The sequence below is a fragment of the Pteropus vampyrus genome, unplaced genomic scaffold (genome assembly GCF_000151845.1).
Source record: "Pteropus vampyrus isolate Shadow unplaced genomic scaffold, Pvam_2.0 Scaffold363, whole genome shotgun sequence".
NCBI lineage: Eukaryota > Metazoa > Chordata > Mammalia > Chiroptera > Pteropodidae > Pteropus > Pteropus vampyrus.
In genome coordinates, this window is record NW_011889144.1 from 1,458,342 (window position 1) to 1,482,928 (window position 24,587).

At 44.5% G+C, this 24,587-nt stretch overlaps 2 protein-coding genes across 9 annotated transcripts in view; one reads left to right on the forward strand and one right to left on the reverse strand.

Moving 5' to 3' along the window:
• The window catches only part of TFDP1 (transcription factor Dp-1), a 45,287-nt gene extending 30,594 nt beyond the window's left edge, over positions 1-14,693 (forward strand). For 5 of the 8 annotated variants that reach the window (XM_011379533.2, XM_011379530.2, XM_011379531.2 and 2 more), the window contains exons 5-12: positions 3,302-3,423; positions 4,655-4,820; positions 5,235-5,378; positions 5,946-6,014; positions 8,098-8,249; positions 8,775-8,941; positions 10,001-10,079; positions 13,350-13,622. In XM_011379533.2, the coding sequence (XP_011377835.1) occupies positions 3,302-3,423; positions 4,655-4,820; positions 5,235-5,378; positions 5,946-6,014; positions 8,098-8,249; positions 8,775-8,941; positions 10,001-10,079; positions 13,350-13,497 (1,047 nt within the window). In that variant the 3' untranslated portion in view covers positions 13,498-13,622. Of the gene's footprint in view, positions 1-3,301; positions 3,424-4,654; positions 4,821-5,234; positions 5,379-5,945; positions 6,015-8,097; positions 8,250-8,774; positions 8,942-10,000; positions 10,080-13,349 lie in introns of all 8 variants that reach the window. The other 3 variants (XM_011379528.2, XM_011379526.2, XM_011379527.2) reach the window with 1 other exon arrangement.
• Positions 14,694-15,355: 662 nt separating this feature from the next.
• ATP4B (ATPase H+/K+ transporting beta subunit) lies at positions 15,356-23,713 on the reverse strand. The gene is made up of 7 exons (XM_011379534.2): positions 22,782-23,713; positions 22,122-22,250; positions 19,849-19,962; positions 19,517-19,716; positions 18,233-18,289; positions 16,932-17,033; positions 15,356-16,357 (listed from the first exon to the last, which is right to left on the reverse strand). Exons 1-7 carry the CDS (start codon positions 22,891-22,893, stop codon positions 16,196-16,198), a joined length of 876 nt encoding a protein of 291 aa, XP_011377836.1. The 5' UTR covers positions 22,894-23,713; the 3' UTR covers positions 15,356-16,195.
• Positions 23,714-24,587: the final 874 nt, after the last annotated feature.

Consider the following 24,587-nt stretch of genomic DNA (forward strand, 5'->3'; position numbering starts at 1 on the left):
GTTAGGGAGTCTGCAGGCTGTCAAGGTACTGTATGACAGGTGCATCTTTGCTCTTGCCAGTCCTACAGGAGGGGGCCAGAGGTGGGTCTGCACTCCCAGGACCATGTGGCGCCCCCCACCCTCCCCACCCTGTGTTGCCCCCTGCCAACTGAACAGCTCCCACCTATGGGGTTTTGTGGGCCTCTTCCTGACATGACTGGTTAGGCTGAAGTCATTCTTACTGGATCATGAGCAGCCATGAGAAGAGAAGGTCATTACTCCCCACTTATTTACATCCCAGGCCCCATTTCCAGGTGACTGCCTCAGCAGGTATATGATTGCTTATCGTCACTTAGCCTGTCAGTAAAATGTGACCACGTTTGTTTAGCAGAATAACTGTAACTTCAAAGCAATAGTATATAGGCCACATTTGGCACATTATAGTTTTTTAATGTCTTTTTGATACAGACTAAATATTACATTTTACGTTTTAATTTCTAATTCACATTATTTTATATGTACTATGTATTATTAGCAGAATTTACCTAGGGAATATCTCATTAATTATATGAACAGTTGTTTTTATTGCCAGTATACATACTTGGGGGGAAAAATTACGTGAAGATTTTTCTGTTGGTGCACCTTAAACTTTATCAGTCAGAAAGTTAAATTACTGATTTGAATCAAGATGTTTTGGATGGAGCTAATAATGGTAATTCATCCTTAACAGAAATCCCAGTACTGTGAATTAAAGCTTACGTATTGCAAATGCCTCTTAAATCTTTATATACCAAAGAGTTAAAAATAAGAGGACTGGCTGATCTGACATGAGAGATGTTAGGCTTGTTCTTCATGTGGCTGAAAATGTAACCTGTGGCTCATGAGATATTCCCACGTCACCTAATGGGTGGTCTGAGTGCTTAGCTCACCGCCCAGACTGAGGCATTCACCCATAGGGCAAGATTTCCATGTAAAATAGAAAATAGTGAAAATAGGAAAGCAAAGAGAGAAAACCGTAGGTGTTGGCAGCGTCCACTCCTCTGCAAGGGCATGAGTGATGGCCAGCTGGTACGAAGGGCACTCTCGCTCACCTGTCCTGTCATCTAGGAAGGCCATTCTCACAGCAGTTACTGAGCACCTGCTGTGTGTCTAGCCCTCTGGCTCCATTCTCACTGCACAACAGTTGAAGTAAGGAAGAGGCGCAACTTAGGGAGAGGATGGTAAAGAGGACATTTGCCTCAGGGTCCAGACTGTTTAGTGGACCACTGACCCTGAAGTTAGGTGGTCCTCTTCTGAGCAGGGCGGCAGCACATGAGGCTAAGTCTTGCATGGGCCCACCTGCATGGGGTATGCTGGCAACTTAGATCTGCTCTCCTGAGAACGTAACCAATCAGGTCCAGGTCTCCCTGTTTCCAAACTGTGGACCATGAGCCTTAGGAAGTGTGTGTCCTCCACTGTGATCCAGTGCCCTATAAATACACATACTTATTTAACAGAAACAAAACAAGGCATTCAGATTTGTTCTATTCTGTTTCATTTTTCAGAAAATTGGCTGATTAGATTTATGGCTTTCAAATGAGGGAGATCTAAAGCTTAAAAAGCACTGTGATGAAGCTCTTATCATTGGATATGCGAATTAAAAGAATGAAATTCAGTTGAGCTGTTTTTCTTTCCATGGTTTGTGGATCATTAACATTGATAGGTGACCTGGGCTTAGGGATAATTTACAAAGTGCCGGGTCAGCTATCCCAGAGCCACCGCAGGTAACACACTTATCTCACTAAGAAGGGGACTAGAGGGAGCATGCAGCTTAAAAATAGCCGAGTGGAGGCCATATCGAGTCTATAAGGCTGCAATTTGTCCTCCCATGTGAGGCTTCCCCAGTACTCAGGTGCCTGACGTTAACATGTTCAACGACACTGTGTCGCTGAGGCACTTTGTTGTGTAGTAACCAAGAAGTGTTTCTGAATAATTTTCTGGTTCATTTCATCAGTTTAGATAGCAAGATCTTTGAAAAGTTTTAATTTTATTTTACTTTTTACTGAGGTAGAATTGACATACGTTATATTAGTTTCAAATATACAACATAATGATTTGATATTTGTATTCATTGAAATGATCACCACAATAAAAGTCTAGTTAACACCTATCACCATACATAGTTACAGGTTTTTTTTTCTTGTGATAAGAACTTTTAAGATCCACTCTCTTAGCAACTTTCAAATATGCAGTACAGTATTAACTATAATCACCATGCTGTGCCTTGCATCCCCAGGTCTTGTTTTATAATTGCAAGTTTGTACCTTGTGACCCTCTTCACCTATTTTATTCACTCTCCACCCCTGCCTCTGAGTTTGGAGGTTTTTTTGTTTGTTTATTCTTTTAGATTCCACATATAAGTGAGATCATATAGTATTTATCAGAAAAGTTGGAATTTTACTTGGCTGAACAAGGCAATGTCTGTGTCCCCTATGTTAATATTGGATTATTAATTGATGGGGCCAAAGTTCTAAGTCCTTGTTTTCATAAGCAAAGCAATTTCCCTTCTTTAGGGAAGAGAGGGGTGTTGGATGCTCAGAGAGCCAAGTGAGAGGTGGGCTGTTGCTGCAACCCCACAAGCTGTTCGTTTCAGGCTGTGTCCTGTGGACATCGAAACCCCTTGCCTTTGCTCCCAATGCTAATCGCCTCCCTTCCTCTTGCCCTGTGCTGTTTGGCGTTCCTGGGTCCCCCATGAAGCCGCCATTGGGATGATCTTCTTGCACATGGACGAGCTGACAGGACCATAGGAGTCTCGCACTGTGTTCTTTTTGTTCAAGAGTTGTTTTGTTTTTTTGGCCTCATTTTAGCACCACTGAAGGATAGAGTTTTATCCTTAGCTGTATCATTAAAAGGAAGGGAAGTAAAAAAAGGGCGAGAAGAAAAATAGAAATACGCCGAGTCCCCCACAGAATTCTGTACCTGGGTCATGCGATTTACACACCCCACTGTTAAATGTGACCTCATCGAGGCTCACATGTCCTCAGAGGTGCGTGCTGTTCTGTCGGACTTCTCTGGGCTATCTGACATTTCCTGCTGCTTTTGTTTAACTGGAGGAGATGCCTGAGGTTGACAAAGGGAAATAAAGACATGTTCAGAACAAATGTGACGATATCGTCCATAGTTCAAAGTGTCAGCTGTTGGGTACTCACATTGTCATTGTTCTTTCTGATATTTGTGGTTAATAAAATTCATCAGTGGCTGTAGATAATGAGAAATGATAAAATGGCAGTGTCATATGTGGGAGATTTCTGATTGTGTTCTGAATTGTCTTTTTTGACTGTAGGTAATTGGTACGCCTCAGAGACCTGCAGCGCCAAATACTATCGTGGTAGGAAGCCCACACACCCCTAACACTCACTTTGTCTCACAGAACCAGCCTTCAGACCCCTCACCTTGGTCTGCCGGGTGAGCACATTGCCTAGAATTGTAACCCCCCCAGCTGTCTGTGGCTATAAGGGCTGATCATCGTGCCAGAGGATTAAAATGTTCAGTGCATGACCAGGATAGATGTGTAGTCAAGGCACACTTTTCCTTATAAAGGAGAAGTCGGGCTGTGGGAGATCTACCCCCTTTCCCCTGTAGTTTTGGGGTGGGGACTACACTGTAAGGGGCGAGAGAGCTGCCCCCTGTAGTTTGGGGTGATGGTTATACTGTAAAGGGTGGGAGAACTGCCTCCCCTGTAGTTTTGGGGTGACGGCTACAGTATAAAGTGTGGTCAGCTCTTGGTAGAAGAAGAGGAAGAGAGAGCTGGCATCTCAGCCCAGCGGTAATTTTGACACTTTCAATTGCACGAGAAAGTAGCGCTTAGGGAATGATGTGTAAATGTGACGGATCCCACAGCAGCTTCACCCGCTGCAACTAAACGTAACTTTGCCATTCCACAGTAATGGCCCCATTGGATGGTGGCCCCACCACACTGTTATTTTGATCCTTTCTTTCATAAAGCAAACTGATTTGAAAACAATTTTACTTAAAAGTCAACTATGCGACTTTCTTTAAACAAATACAAAGCTATAGAATCGTGTGTACTGGTTCCTAAAGCAAAAACCATTAGTCTTCAAAATTCATACAGTTAGAAACTTACAGTGATCCTTTCCTTGATGTGGTGAGATAAAACGTTCAGACATTTGTTTTCGCTCCTGATCTGAAGCACACTCTGGTCTTCAGTGTTTGGTGCCCGCTGCCACTTGGCCGTCAAGGTCTCAGCATTCACCTTGTGTATTAGCCTACTCACATTTGTCCTGAAGAGTCCTAAATTTGCAGTAAAACTTTCATAATTCCTAATGTTGGTTGACATCTTTTTAAGAGCAGTATTTAGTATATTGATATGCATCAGATATGTCCTGGGTTCTGTCCTTTTGGATGTCTGCCCTGTTTTTCTTGAGAGCTGAAGGTACATGTGTGAGTTCGGGCCTTGAAAGAAAGAAAGGGAATGTTGGACCCACGTCGTTGTGCCGAGTGTGTCCTGTGGAGACAGAGCCAGGTCCCGGTGGCCTGCTCACATGGGCTCCAGCACCAGCGGGACATGAAACGTTCTTGAATGTAGCTTGTTAGCCCTTTTAGGTAAATGTGTGTCTTAATTCAAAGCAGGCTTTAGGAATGCTAAGGATGTTGCTTTTCCTTTGTATTTTTGAAGGAAACGCAACAGGAAAGGAGAGAAGAACGGTAAGGGCCTGAGGCACTTCTCCATGAAGGTCTGTGAGAAGGTACAGAGGAAGGGAACCACATCCTATAACGAAGTGGCCGACGAGCTTGTCGCGGAGTTCAGTGCCGCCGATAATCACATCTTACCAAACGAATCCGTAAGTATGTGATGCACAACGCACTGGCATTGCACAACCCATTCTGTTTTTATTTGAAATGACTTCAAACGTACAGAGATGTTTTGAGAACAGTACAAAGGAATTTTTCTTGACCCATTTGCGGGTACGATGCCCCATCATCTCCACATGTTTTGGTGCACAGGCTTTGGCTCTGCCTGTCGGGCAACCTTCCCCTACAGAAACACCCTCTTACCCGGCCCGTCCTGCATCATTAGCACTGGCAGGTTCAGTGAGGGTGTGTTAAGAGTAATGCTGGCAGCTGCTGCAGTGAGTTTATACCACACGAGGCGAGTTGACAGTGCACTTCTTTGAGTATGTTCAGGGTCTAACATTTTAATGTTGATCTGCAAGCTGTCCTGGATTATTTGAAAACTCTTGCTTCATCTTCCCAAGGCTTATGACCAGAAGAATATAAGACGGCGAGTCTATGATGCCTTAAATGTGCTGATGGCCATGAACATCATCTCCAAGGAGAAGAAGGAAATCAAATGGATCGGTCTGCCCACCAACTCGGCTCAGGAATGTCAGAATTTAGAGGTACGCCGCTAACCTTTTCTGTTCTGTTGTGTCCATGTCCATTTGCCCCAGAGCAGTCTTTTTTAAAGTGGGTGGTGGTATCTGCAGCACTGGTGCCCACTAGGGGTTTTGTGCTGTCTGTGCTTGGTCCGAACCAGGTGGACAGGTGTGTCCCTGTATCTCAAAGTTCTTTCCCATCTGATGTCGGTGCACTGTCCTTCCAGCCTGTCTGGGTCATGTAGATCCCCACTGTGAGTGGGGAGGTAGTTGACCCAGTCAAGGGCAGTGAACTCTAGTGTATGTAAATTTTGAATCCTAGCTTTGGGATTTAAAAAAAAAATACCATAGCTATATCTAGAAAATGAGAGAAAGCAGAAGAATACGTACGTAGTTTTGAGATTGAAGAAAATACCTGTGTCTTGTAAAACATGCCATCCATATTCTAGATTGGTCTGTTTCCTCACCATTAGATTCAGGGCAAGCATTTTTGGCAAGAACCTAGTTTGGTGACATGTTGATATGGATTTTAAAATATGCTATATTAAACAAATTGTGATTTTTTTTTGTACTGCTGGTTTATTTTTGAAGGTAGAGAGACAAAGAAGACTTGAAAGAATAAAACAGAAACAATCTCAACTTCAAGAACTTATTCTACAGGTAATGAAATACTTTGTAGGCAAGTTAATTTTTATTTCTTCTACTAATTTAGTTTTTTCAAAACAGCAATTTCTTGCAGTTCAGTATATTCCTGTGTGGTAAATAAAATCTTTGAGATTTTGAATGTGAATTTCATGAATATTCACTGAGTTCATTCTGTGCTATTAACACAAACTCTCGTGGACATTAACCTTTTTCCCAGAGAGAGAATGTGAGTGAGCATTTGAGTGTGCATGCATGTGAGTGTGAGCATGAGTGCATGTATGAGTATGTGTAAATATGCATGTGTGAGCGTGACTATGTGAACATTGTGTCACTTGTCACAAAGTGTCTAAATGGCAGGAAGGTTGGCCCCTTAGCATGTAAAAATTTTCTGGGTTATGTATGAAGTGTGTTCTGATTACTGGACCCCAGTCTAGGGGTGTGAGATGTAGAGTGAGCCTGAGGTGGGTCTTGGCAATTACTGGTCAGAGGTCAGCACTAATGGTCAGAAAACACGTGTCAGTGCACCCAGTCCCTGTCCTATCAGACATGTGTGGTCAATGAGCATGTGTCACTGTCCCCTGGGCCCGTAGAGATGTCCCTGAGCATCAGCTTCACCCCTGTACAGGACCCTTCTGGGTTAGAAGTTGAAATTCAGATGTGTGTGAGGATCTTGCTGGAATGCAAGTGGCTGGTCCCTGGACTGAGGCAGCATGGTGCTGGGGTCGCCACTTGGAGCATGGGGGCCAGGTACTAGCAGAAGTGGTGGTGGTCAGGAAAAGAAAGGATGCTTAGCAGCAATTTGTTGAGATTTCTGTGGACCCCAAGGGCATCAAGGCTTTGAGCCTTGTGGTCATGTTGTAGGGCATCAGGGAGCCCTGGGACCCTAGGGAGCATGCTGCTAAGAACCAGGGGGTCAGAGGTGTTAGACGCTGTGGCAGCAAGTGGAACCCTCAGGAGGAAGCGTGGAGGTCTGAAGACAGGTCTAACTGCTGTGGGTAAGAGATCTTACAAAACGGGACAAGGCCAGGAGGGGTCACCATGGATCTTGGAACATCATCTGCCCTGGTGTCCAATGGTGCCTGGGGACTGCCGCAAATGATGTGTGTCTTGCCCAGGCCATGCACACTCAGTGTGGGGATGCGTTGCCTGTGCCGTGGTTACTCTATTGCCCTTAAAAGAGGCATCTGGGACCCTCTTCCTAGGGGACCAACTGAGGGGGTGCTTTGGCAGGTGGAAAAGTGGTCACAGAGCCAGGGAAGGCAGAGGGGACTTGGGAAATGGAAGAGCAAATGGGCGAAGCTTTTGCTGAGAAGGCAGGTTGCTCCAGGTGATAGCCCCTCCTGACTCCCAACTTCTTCCATTCAGTTGCCCTCCTAGAATGAGCTGTTTTCTTTTACTGCATCCATAGCATGTTATAGCTACTTAAAAAACAAACCAATTCCTTGTCGCTCTCTTACTAAGCCTTGAGCTTCTGGGTTCCAATGCTGGGCAGCTCAAGAGAAAGCTGTCTAGGGAGGGAGGAGGCAATCTTCCTGGCTTTAAGTTAACACCAAGAAAGTTAACTTGAAGGTAGACATCACTTCAGGGCCCAAGCCCCTGGCTTCCTGGCTTTAGGCCTGAAGACCCATGTCCCCAGAGAAGACACCCTATACCAGCAGGTCCACTCAGCGTTTCTGCTTTTACTGGGAAGCTCTAGGTCCACAACCAAACGTCTGCCTTCTAAGGCCATGATACATGGATGGGACAGGCATGGGCACGCACTGACCTGTCTCTGGGGAGTAGGAGGACCATAACCTCCAGAATCATTGCATTTCTCTTCATTTTTCTCTGCAAGGATGTCTGTCTAAATGGTGTTAGTGCCTGTGCCTGCAATCTCAGTCCTCGGGGAATTTGGTTTTTCGGGATGCACTTTTTTTTTGCTGAGTGGCTCACTGGGGCCTGCAGCCCCTCAGCTGTTTTCTCTGATCTCCAAAGCGGGGGACCAGATTCCTTTTGAAATCTTGCGTAGTTCGAGGGTGTCTCAAGGATGCCTGGGGCGAAGGTATTAGGTTTGGTAGCGACTGATATGAGCATTGTATTGATTGCTCATCTTTTTTAGCAAATTGCCTTCAAGAATCTGGTGCAGAGAAACCGCCAGGCAGAGCAGCAGGCCACCCGGCCACCCCCACCCAACTCTGTCATCCACCTGCCTTTCATCATTGTGAACACCAGCAAGAAGACTGTCATCGACTGCAGCATTTCTAACGACAAGTAGGTTGTCCATCTGTTCCCTGGTCTCAGCTGTGAGTCTCAAGTCAGAAGTGAAGGATGTCATAGTCTGTGGTGTTAACAGCCTATCTGGTTAATTTATATGAGTATTTAATTTATAATTATTAAATATAATCTTTTGGCATAATTAGTTAGAAGTTTGCTTCTCATTTTTCTGATTATGTATCTTTTTTTTTAAAGAATAAACCAAACCTGTTACGATTTTTATTAGGACAGTTATCAAAGGAAGCACAACTACTAGACAGTGTTCACTGTTGGTTCTGGGGGGCAGACAGCCTGAGCCGCAGGTGGACCAGCCCGTGTCCTGGGGACGTGCCTACAGAATGCAGACAGTGATTGCAATGCTGCCTGAGTCTCCTAAGTCGCTGTTTCTGAGTTGATGAATTTTGTAAAGACACCAGATGAAAGGGCAACCAAGGAAGGGTGTATGAACCTGGGCTTATGAACCAAGTGTGTCCGTCTCTGTCTAGAAGATGGCACTTTTCTAACAGGGACTTTTCCCTCCAGATTCGAGTATCTGTTCAATTTTGACAACACGTTTGAAATCCATGATGACATAGAAGTGCTGAAGCGTATGGGGATGGCCTATGGGCTAGAGTCTGGTAGCTGCTCTCCCGAAGACCTGAAAATGGCAAGAAGTTTGGTGCCGAAAGCTCTGGAACCCTATGTGACAGGTCAGTCGGTCCCCATGACCACGGTGGCCTGGTGGCTACAGTAAAGACAGTTTCCCAGCTCCCAGGCATTCAACCCTCTTCTTCTGAGGTTGGCTCAAGCACACAGCATTGAGAACAAGGACAAGGAGGGACATTAGAGGGTCTTGGGGACTGCAAGTGTGGGCTTGGTAGGCAGGATGGCCATCTGGAGGGGCCCTCGCCCACGGCAACATGTGAGTGATGTCCACAAGTGGCACTTTGTGGGTTTGCCCGTGCAGTTGCTGTGATGAAGGCATTACGTTAGGATTTCACCTTCCAGATAGGGCTCCAAAACGGAGAGATTGGATGTTTCCTCTGGGACAGTTGATTGGTCACTGCAGCAGAGTAACCACAAGTATTGATGTTCTGCACCTATTACTGATAGAGTGTGGAAACATTTGCTTGGTGAGCTGTAACTCTAGTTCTCTGGCTTTCATTCTGGTGACCCCTTTGCTGAGAAAGATCTTGACCACAGAAGAGAAGTAACTTTGTGGCGAGAAAAAACTGCCATTGCGGCCCCACACTTTGTGGTGTGGATTTATCCCCAAGAGCCATAGCATTGGATTGGACTCAAGGGGTCTGAGCTGTCCAAAATAAGTGGGCATCTGGCCTCAGATCATCCAGTGAAATTGGTTTTTGACTATCCTCCAGACACCAGCAGCCAGCCTGCTGAGACACCCAAGCTGATAGGTCATCAGAGTCCTCTGCCTTTCACCCTGTTCTTGGTACAGACCACCATCTCTAAGATGTGAGCAAATGTTGCCCCGACCCTTCCCATTTTCTGCTTTATGACAGCAGTTTAGGTTCAGTGGCACAACTGTGTCATTAGTGAGTACACATAAATTAAGGACTTCCATGTCTTCTACAGAGAACGGGCCCGGTGGCTGTGCACGGGACAAGCAGGGCTGCTTACTGGCATGGTGCAGAAAATGCAGGGCACATCATTATTGTCCAGGGTCCCGTGGCCGTCTTGTTCCAGCATAAGTTCCCCTGTTTCTTGTGGTCTGTTTCGTGACATTTGCTTTTTCTTTCTCTTTTCAGAAATGGCTCAGGGATCACTTGGCGGTGTATTCGTCACATCCTCGGTTTCAACCTCTAACGGCACGAGGCTTTCTGCCAGGTGACTATAGTTCTGGGCCAAGGCGGGTGGGCAGTAGGGCCCCCTTGTCACTTGGCAGTGTGAAGCTTCCCAGCTGTCATATAAACAGCCTCAGTTCCTCAGCCGTCAGAACTGGATTCATTGTGTCGACAGCAGAACCCCACACCTTAGAAGTGGTTCCAGCCCCCTCCCTTACCTGAGGGCACTTCTCACACTTGTAGTTTGTCCTCTGCATGGAAAGGAGCTTTCTTATTGGTTTCTTCCCCCTGAAAAGTAAAAATGGTACATATTTTTATTTTTTAAAAAGTTGTACACAGTGAAGGGGCAAAAACCACCCAAATCCCACTGCCAGCAGCCTACGTGACAGAGCATTTTTCAGTCATTTCTTTCCTGTTTCTTTTTAACACACTTGAGGTTACAATGTATATATAATTTTGTCCCCTGCTTTTTTCAATTTACCTTTTATTGTATGTTATTTTTTTTATGTTATTTCTTCTTAACACACTTGAGATCACAATGTAAATATAATTTTTCCCCCACTTTTTTTACTTTACTTTTTATTGTATTTTTCTGTTATTGAAGTTTTATTATTTAAATCGATGTATAACCTTTGACTTGGCAGTCCCACAGAGCAGAATATATCATCCCTAAGTATTTATCTTAGTTTTTTAAAAATGAATAGAAGATAATTTTAGCATTAAGTATTGACAAAATGGTTTTAACTTTTATATTGTATTATATTATAAATTATATACATTATTTTAATCCTAAGTATTAATAAATGTTTAATTTCTCAAAATGTAAGATAAATTAGCAACAAGATGAGATTGGTCTAATAAATTAGACAGCGTATACACATCTTTGATGTGGTGCTCTGCCACCGTTGAACATGGTACTTTCGGTTTCTTTGTGACACAGATGAGGCCACAGAGCAGCTCTGAGCCAGCTGTGCCTGGGCAGTGAGTGTGCGAGGCCTTGGGGTCAGCTGTGAGGGAGGTTTCAGGCTCTGCAGGCTAGCCCACTCCAATGAAATGGGATTGCTGATGGCTTACGCATTGATTTGCTGCAAGGCTTAGTGAGGTGGTGAAGTCCTTTGCAAGGCGTCTGGCATGTGGTCAGGTTTCGACAGAGGTCAGCTCCAGTTTAATTCTAACTCTCCTGCTGTGTGTGTGTAGGGGTCTGTCTGTAAAATGCTAAACATTTATTATTCCAAGGGGTGGAATTTGGGTATTTTCTCAACTTCCATCTTCATGAAATTCATTTTATTGATTAAATTTTCAGAGACGTCAGTTGTTATAACAAGGGAAGCAAAGCCCTTATTACCATTTCAGAAGGAAAAACAACATTAATGGTGATGTGGTACAATATTTTTTGAAGGCATGAGAATTTACTGAACTGCCTGTCCTCTGTTGTTGAACATTTAGGTGGTTCTCAGTTATGAGAAAAGTTGCAATGGGTGGCTTTATGGCTAAATTTTTCATCCTTTCTGACTTGTTTCATTAGGCTGGACTTTTCAGATGTAGAATTACTTCGTCAAAGAGTATAATATTCAATAGTTTTTATTTTTATCGTATAGTGTTAATAAATACCAGTAAAAGGTATTAAAATATAGCATATTTTTATGTTAATAAAAATATTTCTTAATGTTACAATATATTGCAGCTCTGGCCTGTAGTAGGTTCTGTGTTGCTGCAAACCCTTTAGGATTCCTGACCCATATTGCCAAATTGAAGCAACACTTGTTACTTAATCATTTTTTGCGCCACCCCCCCCCCCAAATGTTATACCTCTTTTTCAAGGGTATAACAGCCATATTTCCAGTGTAGTTCTGACCCTTTCGCGTCCTGTTAATCTTTAAACGAATTTACTGCACGAGGCTTCTGGGGGATGATTCTGAGCCTTCATGTAGTTACAGGAGGCGTTTTCAGTCTAGAATCTGGATGACCTCTTGTCAAATTTTAAATTCTAGGTTGGCATCGCTTTGATACTTGATGTTTCTTAGAGTACATTTTCTTGCTGTTCAACTCAGATACTAAGAAATTTAAATTACTTTTGACCATAACTTCAGCAAGTTATAATACGTAGTACATTTTTCTCTCTTTATTGTGATTGGCATGAGACACACCACCTGTCAGTTCCCCTTGTTGATAACTAACCCTTTGTGTCTGATTCTTTCTGTGCTGTGGTACTAGGTGGTGACTTAACTCAAGGGTCTTTTACCAGGATTCCAGCTCTTAAAACCTCTCACTGTCTAGGCCAGGGTCTCGCCTATGGTGCTGTTGACATTTTGGGCCAGATGACCCTTTGTTGTGGGCACTGTCCTGTGCCTTGTGGGGCATTTGGTAGCACCTTTGGCCTCAGATGCCAATACCCACTCCCCTAGTTGTGACAGCCAAAGATTTTCACATGTTCCTGGTTGAGACTCCCAGGAGCATAATACGAATGTAGATGGATTCTAGACACCCACCTGAAGACCAGTGTGTGGGCTTGGGCAGCCCTGCCTCCTACCAGCTCCTAGCCCAGCAAGTCCACCCCACCCCTCTGGGCCTGTGGCCCCTGCCTAGGGCCAGCCCCACTGACTTTCAGCAAATGACATTCAACAAAACAAGAAAGCTGTGGGGTTCTTGGAGCCTTCCTGGAAGTATAGATTGCAGAGTGTCTGCATGAGACTCAACTGTCATGGCTTAGTTTCCTAGACCCTGCACAGACACCAGAAGAGCTGACGGGCCTAGGGACGTGACACGTGTATGTACATACACAAACGTATAGACACACCATCACACACATGCACACACTCAACGTAATCGTGCACTTGCACACACACAGAACTTGCTGAGTGCCCTCCCACACATTGCTGTCCAGGGAGCCTTGCTTTGAAGGGTCCCATGTCATTCTTCTTGAGGCTCTTTTTCTAAACCATTTTCTACCTCCTTCCCAGAGATTAAGGAGTTCATAAGTAAATGGCCTAGAAAGAAGGATGTAATGGTTTTTCAGTTGGTGCACTTTGGGATTTTGTTCTGATGTAATAATAGGGGAAAAGACTAAATATCGTGGTCTTGTCAATATTCCCCTCATTTTACTGGTTATGTTTAAATGGACTAAGCTGGAAAAGGATATGAAAAGCATGAAATTAATAACACAGTATTGAGTTTCTGTATTATAGATATGTGAAACTTTGTTTCTGTTTATATAATTGAATCTACCCAAACCTCCCTAAAACACCGGCCTGTCTTTGTGCGGGCCACAGATGTGCACCACTCACCATCTTTGTGTTACTTCCTGTCTTTTCAGTGACTTGACCAACGGTGCGGATGGGATGCTGGCCACGAGCTCCAGCGGGTCTCAGTACAGTGGGTCCAGGGTGGAGACTCCTGTGTCATATGTTGGGGAGGATGACGACGAGGATGAAGAGTACAATGAAAATGATGAGGAAGACTGATATTCTTGCTTGTAGGCCCCACTCCCCCTCAAGTTCAGATTCAGGAAAACATGTTTAGGGAAGAGAAACTTTTTTTTAATGTGGGTTTTTCTGTTTCTTTTTGGCCTCCTCCCAAGAAGATATTGGTAAGCTATTGAATTTGATGTGCACCTCTGATAAGCAAGCAAGGGTTGTTTTCTGTAGGGTCTTTTAAGACGGGCTTCGGTGTGTATTGATTCCAGTGTGCTGACGCAGGGCCTTTATTTACTTTTTAGGATTTTGTGTTTTCATTTCCTACTTTTTTAAAATTCAGAGTTTATTTTTGCCCCATAACAGTTCTTGCTGAGTTTGCCGAAGAAGTTGTACTCCATCCACATCAATGAAATAAAACGTCATCCTTTTGAGGAGAGTGCACCACCCCAAATGCCATTTATTTGCAGCATGTTGTGAATGGCGCCACCCGCTGGCGGAGTGTGAGGCTCCAGGACGAGTTTCCAAAGAACCCAGCAAATGGCAAAGCTCTGCTTTTCAACATTAAGCACCATAAATCTTATTATGACTTATTTTCCCTTAAATTATATTGACCGTGTGATTCCATCAAGTTTATATATTTTTTTGTCTATGTTGCAGCAACAAATTGCGAAATTCTTTTTTTGTTTTTGTTTGTTTTTGTTTTGTTTGGTAAAAGTTTACTGCCATGCTGATGCAGCTATGAAAACTGTCTGGAAGGCTTGGAATGGTTTATTGCTTACGGTAAATTTGCCTGATTTCTTACAGGCAGTGTTTGGAAACTTTTTATTATATAGTTGTTTACATACTTATAAGTCTATCATTTAAAGACATGTACTGAAACAAATGTTGTATTTGTTTCGTAAGCATCTTCCTGTAATCTATTATAAAGTTGAAATTAAATATAGAGAATGTTTTAACAGTTTTTTAACTCAAAATTTGTCAATCATTTTTAATAGTTCTTTTTTTATAAAAAGAAAAAGGAATTTCAGGACAGGCAGTAGCCTCTTTTAAAATTTATTCACAAAGAACCATTAGCTGCACAGTTGCTGTTAGCTGCCTGTTCTAAAACAATAGTCTTTTTATTGAAACACAAATAAACTTTTCTGTAATATTTTATGGAATATAAAGAGACTTTAATTGTTTGACTTGTTTAACTTGGCACTGTTAGTTTTTATTAATAAAACGCGCATGGGCATTTTAAACAAGCTCTGTGTTTCTGTAATTCAGAGATTACTGTCCAGAAATGATTTTATCCTTTCAGTCTTGCTTTTTGCTGGAGTGAAGAGAGGTTGTTAGGCCAACGAGTGGTAGTTTGGGACCCCACTGTTGCCCCTCAGCTTGTCCTGCAGCTGCCCGAAAGACAGTGGGGGCCAAGGAAAGAGGTTCACAGTGGACACAGACCAAAGTGAGGCCTCCTCTCTGGTGGCCTGTGTTGGGGAGAGAGTTTGTTTCTTGCCTTTCTCCTGAATCCTAAAAGTTGAGATAGATTTTATGGGTTTGACTTTTCAGAAAAAGAAGATTGTAAGGTGAGGAAGGAGACCTGACCCCTGACCTATATGACCTGACATTTGAGGTGGCTGAAAAAGTTTTTACTGATGGCATCAACAATAAAGAACCTTTGCTGCATTGTCTTAGGTACTATAGATGCCCAACAAATATGTGATTAGTCTTACGGAACCCATACAGGGTTTTGATTTTCTCCTCAGACACGATTTGTAATCGGGTTTCTCTGATGTTTCGGGTTGACAGATTTTCCTATCCAGTAGTTGCGTGGAGCTTTCTGTGTCACTCTATTGGCAGCGACTTTGCACCTGCTGCTCATGTGGGAAGAGGCACCAAGCCTCAACCTATGGTTAGGTGAAAAGTGGGCAGCACAAGGTAAGAGCAGGTTGATTTGTTACACACAGTGTTCTCATTTCAGTTTTTTTTGAAAGGCATACAGTCGCAGGCTTCACATGAGTTCCTGGATGTTGAAGGGGAGGGACTTGTGCTTGATGAAAGGAAGATTAACTACTGTTTGTAATTACGTCTGGTTTATAGATTCTGTCACATTGATGACACCCTTGCGTCTTACGTCCTTAGCGTCCTGTAATTGTGCCTGTTCTCAGGTGATAGCCCCACTCCAACGTTGTTTTGTAATTTCCCTGACTTGCAATTGAAACATTAAAAAAAATGTTTTTAAGGAAAGATATTTGATTTCTTAGTAATTTTTCCCCTTATCAGGAAAGATATGACTTTTATGTAAAGGTGACTTTAATATATTTATTTTTACAGTTTAGGAATTGCATTCTTTAAAGCAAATATTCAGAGTGTACATTATCATGTCATGTTTTAAGTCAATGTGTTAATAGTCTTTCTGTTACATGGATAGTCACTGAAGCATAGAAAAAATAAGTTATAATAAGAAAAGTGATGTCTATATTGAAAGAGATGAATCATTTTAAGGGCCTTGTTAGTTAGATAGCTGTTGGCTTAAGGTTATCATGTTAACATTTTTATCATAGCTCCAAAGTCTATCTAAAAAAGTAATAAAGATTTAATAAGAAATAGTTGATTCTAATATTAAGTGCCTGACGCACAGGTGCCTGTCTAGAGTTACTGAGCTGACTTCAGTGTTGGCTTTTTCGATTGTTTGGAAGCTGGGCAGGCAGTCGAGGGTGGAGGTCGGCAAGTTTCCCTGCAGGTCAAGGCCAGCCTCTTTGCTCCTTTACTTCTGAATGTTAAGCTTGAACTCTACTTTTCCTTCATAGGGGTCATGAGGGTTGTCAAAGGTCACATACTCCGCCAGGATCTTGCACACGATGACAACTTCTGTGTTCCAGGGGACATTGAGAAGCTTTGCAGCAACCAAAGGATTGCTGTAGTGGGGCTGAAACGGAAGTACAGAAAGAGGAGATGTGTCAGAAACTTCATGATGAGTGTTTATTTAGGTGGTACAAAGGGATAATTCTTATGTGTGTTCCAAGTAAGACCTGCAGTGATGTAACAGCTCACATAGGCTCTGCTACGGGCCCCAGAGTTCACTGGGGTAAGTAATGTCTCCCCATTTAGAAATGAGAATTGGTCTGGAGGGGACAGACAATACTAATGGCAAATTCAACTTCGATTTGTATTTGATGAAAATTAATATAAAAATAAAGCAGGAAAAAGCAAGAGATTGAGAGGGAGTACTTTGAAATCGATGTGCATTTTCTAAAAGGATTTAGGAGGCTGTCTGAAAGTAGAAGAATTAGATTTTATATTTATATTTTGCATGAGCAGTGTGTTTTTGGGTAGTTAGAAGAACTGGGTATGGGAAACGCCCAGAGCATTAAATGCTTGGGATAGGCTAAGTAATGCCTTTGTTTCATTTTTATAGGGAGTGTTTATGGCTTCCTTTTTGCTAATCATTGTTAAATTTGAGGTGATTTCAGTAGCTGTTAGGAAAAGTGAAGCAAACCTACCTGCGCTTTCTTCCCGTAGTAAGGGAAATAGTGTAGACTGAAGGTGCCGTTGGGTGGGTAGTACTCCACCTGCAGGGGCTGGACGTCCTGGTGCTGCTGGTCCTGAGGGAGGAGAGGCCACTGCCTGAGTAAGGCAGGGTTTGGGAGTGTGTGCGTGTGTATGTGTGTCTCTGCGTGCCTGTCTCCAAATGTGTGCATGTGTGTGTGCCTCTACAGGTCTCTTCCTGTGTATGTGCATGTGTGTATACATGCGTGCTTGGGTGTGGCATGTGCGTGCGAGCACATGTGTGCACTATGTCGGTGACCACATAAACACTTCATTGTGTAAGTAGCATAAACTAGATCTAATGTTTATAATTAGTTCTGAGATCCCTGGTGACTGATCAAATTTGTAGTTTTACCACTTTAAGTCCTTGTAGATATAACACAGGTGGGTAGAGCCAAGAATGTTTGTCCACACATGGGAATGAAATCTGATAAGACTGAGTGGGCTGATTTGCCACTCAGTCTTGCCGAACGTTTGAATGGCTTTCTGGGATAAGGATCTACATGTTTTTGTGGGATTTGTTTCATTTCAGAGGCAGCAAATTGCCTCATGGATAGCTTGAGCTTGTCAAAAAACATGAAGGATACTTTGGTGTTTGTTAAAATCTTAAGTCAGCCTACTCATGCGCGATCAAGATAACTAAAAAAGGAAAAAGGAAACAAGATGAACCCTGCACCCCACGGAGAAATTACAGGCTCTGAGGGCTGTGATGTCTGCAGACTACTCAAGTGGGGTGACCACTGCTAATAGCAGGGTGCCTTTGGTTGAAGGCACAATGGTGAAAACCAGCTTTAGAAAATATTCAATGAAGACAAATTTAGTTTATTTTTCATGTACTTAAATACTAGTTTTGAGAAAAGCTGGAATAAATTAATGCCAACTCTTAGTAGCCCATATAAATGCACTATTAAACAACTGTAGCTGTTGATAATCTGGCATGTTTTTGTAAAGAAGCAAATAAAAAGGACAAAACAGTAATAGAAGTGCCTTGGTTTTTCCAAATTGCCACCAAAAACTTTAATTGCATAATATACTACCCCAGATACTTTTTGAAGTAAAACAATAACAAAAAACTTTTTTTTTTTTTTTACTGGCTTTTTATCTCCTGTAATAAAACTTTCTGAAATGATAGTTTATGCAATTTGTGTATCTGGTTTATTAGGCTGACAATTGAGATATTTTTAGGGAAAACCAGTTACATCATCCCCGCAGGTTTTCTAGCATAAACAAGACAGCGGAGGAAGGTTGCACTCACCAGGAAGGCGCAGTCCACCCTGGGGGCTGTTTTGTTGCTGGGGAGAAACCTGACGATCTGGAAGGGAAAGGTGTCCTTGTGGTTTCTCATGCTCTTCTGACCGTGGAGGGACCCTTCTGAGCTGGGGTTTCTGCAGGGCACTGAGAAGGGCCTGGGAGGTGGTTCCTGTTCTAATAACCCCCCAGCAGGTATTACCAACTCCTACTTTAAAGCCAGAAGCCCTGCCACAGGGCTGTGGCCTTGGCCAAAGGCAAATGGCAGACCTGGGCAGGAGGGTCTCAGCCAAGGCTGCCGCTCCCAGGCCCTCCGTAGTGTGCACAGGGCTGTGTCTGTCTCCTGTGTGGCAGCTCCCAATGCAAACTTCTTTGGCCCACGTGTGCTCCCAAGTCACTCCTTTCTCGGCTTCCTGAAGTCTTGGTCCTTTTGTGAGCACTTGTGCCTGGAGTCTGGTACAGCACGTTTTCCCTGCACACCCGCCCCTGTGTGCATAGCCCTCCTGTGCTGTGCGAGTGTGAGCTGCCATCAAACCTGCCAGGCAGCTCTGACAGGATCCCCGCTAGGACCCGGGATGCGGGCAGTGCACAAATTTATAGCCTCCTCTAGACCTCTTAGGAAGGAAATTAGTGCCCACGCGAATGCTCGGAGCCTGTGGCCCTCAGGCCACACTTGCTGGCCAGCATGGAGCCATGACCCCAAACCCCTCACCCAGATAGAACCCATGCCTCCTCATGTCTCCACTAAGGTGTCACCTCTCTGCTGCACACTTCTCAGTCTCGGTGGACCATGCCCTTCTGTGATTTGCTTGCATTGGTTCTGTCCTCACAGTCTTCCTCCCTTAGCACCTGGTCCCGGGCCTGTCGTTGGATTCCTGGCCCAGGTTGGAAACCTCTGCTCTGGGTGGTTCTGATGTATCCTCCCAGTACCTGTACATGGCCTAGCTTCTTTCCAGCTTTTGTGTACAAATGGCTGCCCAGCCACCCTGAACAACCTCATGTTCTGCTGCTCAGTGTTCAGATACCACAGAGTGTCAAGTATGCGTCATGTTTGAACAGCTGGTATTCAGTTTGAGCTTACTTGAGAGAAGTAAGTTCAAGCCAACCAATCGGTTGCGTATGAAGCAGAGTGAGGAAGGGGCAGCTGGTGCAAATCTGGCCCGCCACCTCTGGAAGCCAGGAGGGTGTGCATGGTCGCGGGATGGGCTACACACCCCGACCCTCCACCCCACAGCAGTCTCCAAAGGAGCCCTCGTACTGGATCTCTGATTTCCAACCCTTTTATACTTACCCTGTTCATTTTAATAATAAAACATGGCTTTCCTTCCTCAAAGCCGAAGTTGGGATCCACCAGGCCTGAGCAGTTTTGCAGCATGTCTGCTGTGAACTTGCAGGAGAACTTGGTGTGGTTAGGGGCCCTGAAGCTTTCCTGGGTGAATACCTTCTCAGAGGTGCAGTTTATGTTGTCCTCTTGGGCTGCTGGCGAGTAGCCTGCCGGTACAGACACCTGTGGGCACCTTCCTCCAACTGCAGCCACCCTGGGGCTGATAGGAGGTAGCAAGCCCACACCCCGCAGTGAAATTCTCTTAGAAAAGTAGAGACTGGAAACATTTTAAACTTTACCTGCCAGGAAGTTATGGAGGATGGATACTAGGTCCGTCCAGGTCCTGTTATCAGAGACGTTGTAGGAAATGTCCAGGCCTTTTTCCCCATAGACATCTGGCCTCAAGGTCACCCCTGGAAAAAGAACACGACACTTATTGCTTTCCCCAAATGTTCATCCGATCTGAGCTGTTTCCTTTGGAGCTGGTTAGTTGTACGCAGAGCTAGCTGTCCCATCCTGGTGGAGGCCAAGCATTGGAAGCTACGGGTCCACATGGGCCCAGGTCTTGAAGGGTTTGGGTGAGTAGGCTGTAGCCAGGCGTCCTCTGCACCAGCAGCTTGATGAAGACCTGCACAGTAGGGAGCTGCACAGTTGGAATGAGGCCTGTCCAGGCACAGGGTGCAGCTCCCATTAGACGTTTCCTGCACACAAGGACTGACTGAGCCAGTGCCACCCAGCCACCCATACTCACTGTTGCAGGTGACAACTCATCCAGGGTCATCTGGGTTCCTAAGCAAAGTTGTATTTGAATGTACATTTGAAAAATTGTCATTGGTTTTGGTTAAGTACAAAAGCAATCTGACACTGTATTGTAAAAAAAAAAAAGAAAAAGTCAAAATGTACAAGCACAGGAAGTTGAAGTGACAGCCCTCGGTTTTCCCAGTCTCAAGTCTAATGTGCGTCCTTTGGAAAGTTTCTAATTTTTGTGAACACAAAAACGCAGAAGCATGCTTGTGTATCATGTATTCCTTCCCATAAATGGGAACATACTATCCATATTCCATTTTCTTTTTTACATTTTCTGACACCAATTGTAATCATCTTTCCCTGACATTTCGTATCAACTCACCTCTTTCCACAAATACCACATTGTGTTCCGTTGTGAGGACGTTGCACTGCTTATTTAGCCAGTCCCCAATCGATGCAGATGACTTTTTAAAAAAATAACTAGGGTTTTGTTTTGATGGATGTTGTGAAAGTAATATCTGTACATTGTTTAAAATAAAAACCTTCAGAAAGGTTTAAAAGAAAAGAAAGAAAGAAAGCTCTCTACTCCCTCCTCTCAACTGCCCACTCTGAGCGTGTTTCACGGCCTCTTCTCAGGTATTCACATAACGTGTTCACCAGCTTCAGGTGGCAACTGTTGCTTGTTGCCCTATCACCTCCCTGTGACCAAGGGATCACACCTCGCCCTGCCTTCCAGTCTCGGGATTTTGGGCAAATTATATTATAATAATGTTCTCAAGTTTGTAATATATTACATCCTGTTCTGAAATTACAATGAAATCCTCCATGTTTTGTCTGTTAGTTGATTCTTAAAATTGACACCTAATAAAGCACTTTGGTGTTATGATGATTTATAGATGCATTCACTGAGGATCCCAGCAGAATGGCTGGACCTGCTAAGCTCCTCACCAGCTAGAGAACATCTGAGGTGACTTCTTTTAAAAACTCTTTTGCATTTTCTTTTCTTCTCGGTCATACCTATGTGCTGCTGTTGGATGTTTCAGGGATTATTATTTTTCTTAGAAAGTATTAAGGATGTTTATCATTCTGAGTAATTGTGTGCTGGAAAATGCTTTTTCTTCCTTCATTTGTTTCTTCCTTTCTTCTCTGCCCTCCCTCCCTCTTTTCCTTTTTTTTTTTGGTAGACACCCTTGGTTAATGGGCTGCGGGTGGAAGTCTTGGTTCAACTCCCTAGGACTGTGGAGGTGACACCTTGCTGTGTCAGGCCCTAGGGTATTGTCACAAATGACTCATTTGGTACCAGCTCAAGAGAAGAAGGCAGATGCTCAGCCCACTGTCTATGAGCCGCCTCCATCAAACAGGACAGTAGACTAACTGCACTTAGAGAAAATTCGGTGTTCTGAATTAGATTTGCTATTATGGCAGCAATATGCACCCACAAAAGAGATGCCTCAGGACTGGGGGCATTCAGTGGAAAACAAAAACTCTTTCCCTCCCCCAGACACTTCGCTCCTAATCTCCCCAGGAACGGTTTCTTGGAAATGCCCTCTGTGCGTATATATGCATACAAGTGATATAAAGACTCTGTAACAAACGCCTTTTGTTTTAATAATTACAACTTAAGCCAAAGTCAGACTTTATAACCCGGTGTCATCTTCCTCATCAAAAAGAGCTGAGGGGCCATCCACGGCCTTCCACAGCCCAGTGGACAGTGGTGGGAGAAGCACAGAGGCCCAGCCAGGGCTGCTGGGTGCCCTGCAGGGCTGCCCGCTCTGGGGTTTGTGTTCTGACCAGCAGCTTCGGGACCTGGTGATGCCCCTGTTACCTGGTGACTTTAGCTGGTCTTGGTAGTCAGGTGTATATGGATCAAGCGTACACATCAGCGAGTAAATGCACAGGGCGAAGATTCCGGTCATCACCACGTAGAAGCCCACGTAGTAGAGGCTGATCCACACTGCAGGGAGAGGCAGGTCAGATGCCGCTGACACATTTCAGAATCGTGGTAGGACACATTTCAACCATTTAAGGAGAACAGCTCAGTGACATTTACTACATTCACACACAACTTTGTGCAACCATCACCTCTGTCTAGTTTCAGACCATTTTTATCACTCCAAGGAAACCCTGTACCCCTTAACTTCAAAGTCTTTTTAAAAATTGTGAATTTTAGGGACATGGCTATAAACTGCTGATCTCAAATCTAAGCCTGAAACTTGGAGACCAATCCTCAGATGTTCCCACCTTGCAGGTCCCTGGAGCCAGGAGATGTTAGAGCTGAAATGGGCCATTGGGTCACCTGGTGATGGAGGTGAGGCCTGGTGGGAAGCCCAGGCAAGGCCTGAGTTCTGGGATCCTGGACCACCCAGCCCTAAGCCCTAAGCCACTGGCGGGCCATCTTCTGCCTCTGTCCTCAGAGAGGCCCCTCCTTTCCCTTCCTTGCCCGGCACATACCCCACTAGGACAGCACCCTCTGCTGGACACGTACCCCACCGGGACAGGGTCCGGCCCAAAAGCTGCCCCGTGTCCGGGTTCCAGCAGTAGCGCTGGAATTCCTCCATCCTCTGGCTGCATGACTTTTTCTCCTGCAGTGCCGCCATCGTCCCTGCTGCTAGTCCCCTCCTGCAGAACAGAGGTGCTCCCCACACCTAGACTGAGAGGAGAAAATCCTCCTCTGGGTTTTATAGTCTCCTTCTTTAGAGGTCAAAGGCACCATGGAGACGGGTTCCAGAGAAAGACCACAGAGGTGTTATCAGACCCCAGCTATCCAAACACTCATGGTGGGCGGCTCCCTAAGCTTGGCAGTTTCTCTCGCTATCAGGGGCCCCTCCGCCTTCTCCCCTGCACAAATCAGGGCGGTGTCACCTCTTCTTACCACTCCCTCCTGTCAGGATGCCCTTGGCCTGTAACTTTGTTCTGATAATGACTAAGGAGAAATTCATTCTTGCATGAACAGCCACTTGTTCAGTTACGTCCTATGCTCTCACTTGCTTCAGGAGGAAAGATATAAAGAGCACAGGTCAGCACAAGGACAGACCTGGACCCGGACACTCACCTGCTGCTTGGACATTTCCTGGTCTGAAGATGATGTGGAGCAGGTGCCCTGTGTCATGATACTGCTGTTGCTGGGCCTCTGCAAGTGGCTGCAGATGCTCTCATTCTTAGTATTTATCACACTGGAGAGACAGCCTGTGACATCATGAAAGCAGGACCAGTGTGTGAAGGAGGTTAGAAGTTCTGTTCCAGATGAGAGGGCTCAGAGGGTCCCTTTACCTCTCATCATTCTTGATGCTCAGTTACAGTGATGAGGATGGTGTCCCCTGAGATCTGTCGTTGGGTGGGACTCATGCCCCTTAGGACTCTTTTGGTGTCTATGCAGGAATTCATAGCCATACAATCTAGAAGTGCTTTTCAAAACCAAATGTGCACCAGACCCTGGGCATCTTGGTGATTCTGACCCAGTGGATCCAGGAGTTCCAATGGGCTGTGCTTGTAGATGCAGGACTGCAGCAATGTCCAGGAGGGGGAAGCTTGGCCTGGCAGCATGTTTGGAGTAACCTGGAGCACCTTGAAAACTCCTGTCGCCTGTCCCACCCCTGAGTTTCTGAGTGAGCCAAGCTACTAGATGTCCTGAGCTTCCAGAGACCTGCAAGCCCCCCAGACCATCTTGATGTGCGACCAGAACCACTGGCTTAGAGGCTTTAGTGGTGTATGTAGCTGGGGCTGTGACATCTGCTCCCTGGGGCATACATCTCTGCAGTTAGGTTGAAAGGTCAATACAAGGCAGATATAATGTGCTGCAGAGGGCTTTCTACAAATATCTTGGTCAAACCCAATGGATATAATGAGTATTGTACAGAAAGACCTAGAATTTTATTTATTGTCACATCTAGGCATTCCCTCTAAGGGACCTATGTAACCAAATCTGAAGATTTCTTTGGTAAAAAGAATAATGAAAAACCCTCTAGATATTATTCTGCCTCATTTTCTCATGGATGATTTAGAGTTTATCAGCAAAATGAGCACCCTAAAATTCAGATGGAATTGTACCATTTTAGATAGACTCCTAATTTCTTAATGGGCCAATCCTAAGCCTTTTCCTTAACACTGTTCCCATTCATAACTTTGGAACTTTAGGGCAGTAGAAACACAGAGTGTGGTTCTATTAGCTTGCAGTCTAATTGTCCGCAACCTGTGGGTCTGGGACCCCAAGTACGGGGGCCTGAAGATCAGTGCAGCAATGTTGTCTGTGGAATAAATGCCACCCTTGTCTGTGAAGCATAGAGATGCTCTT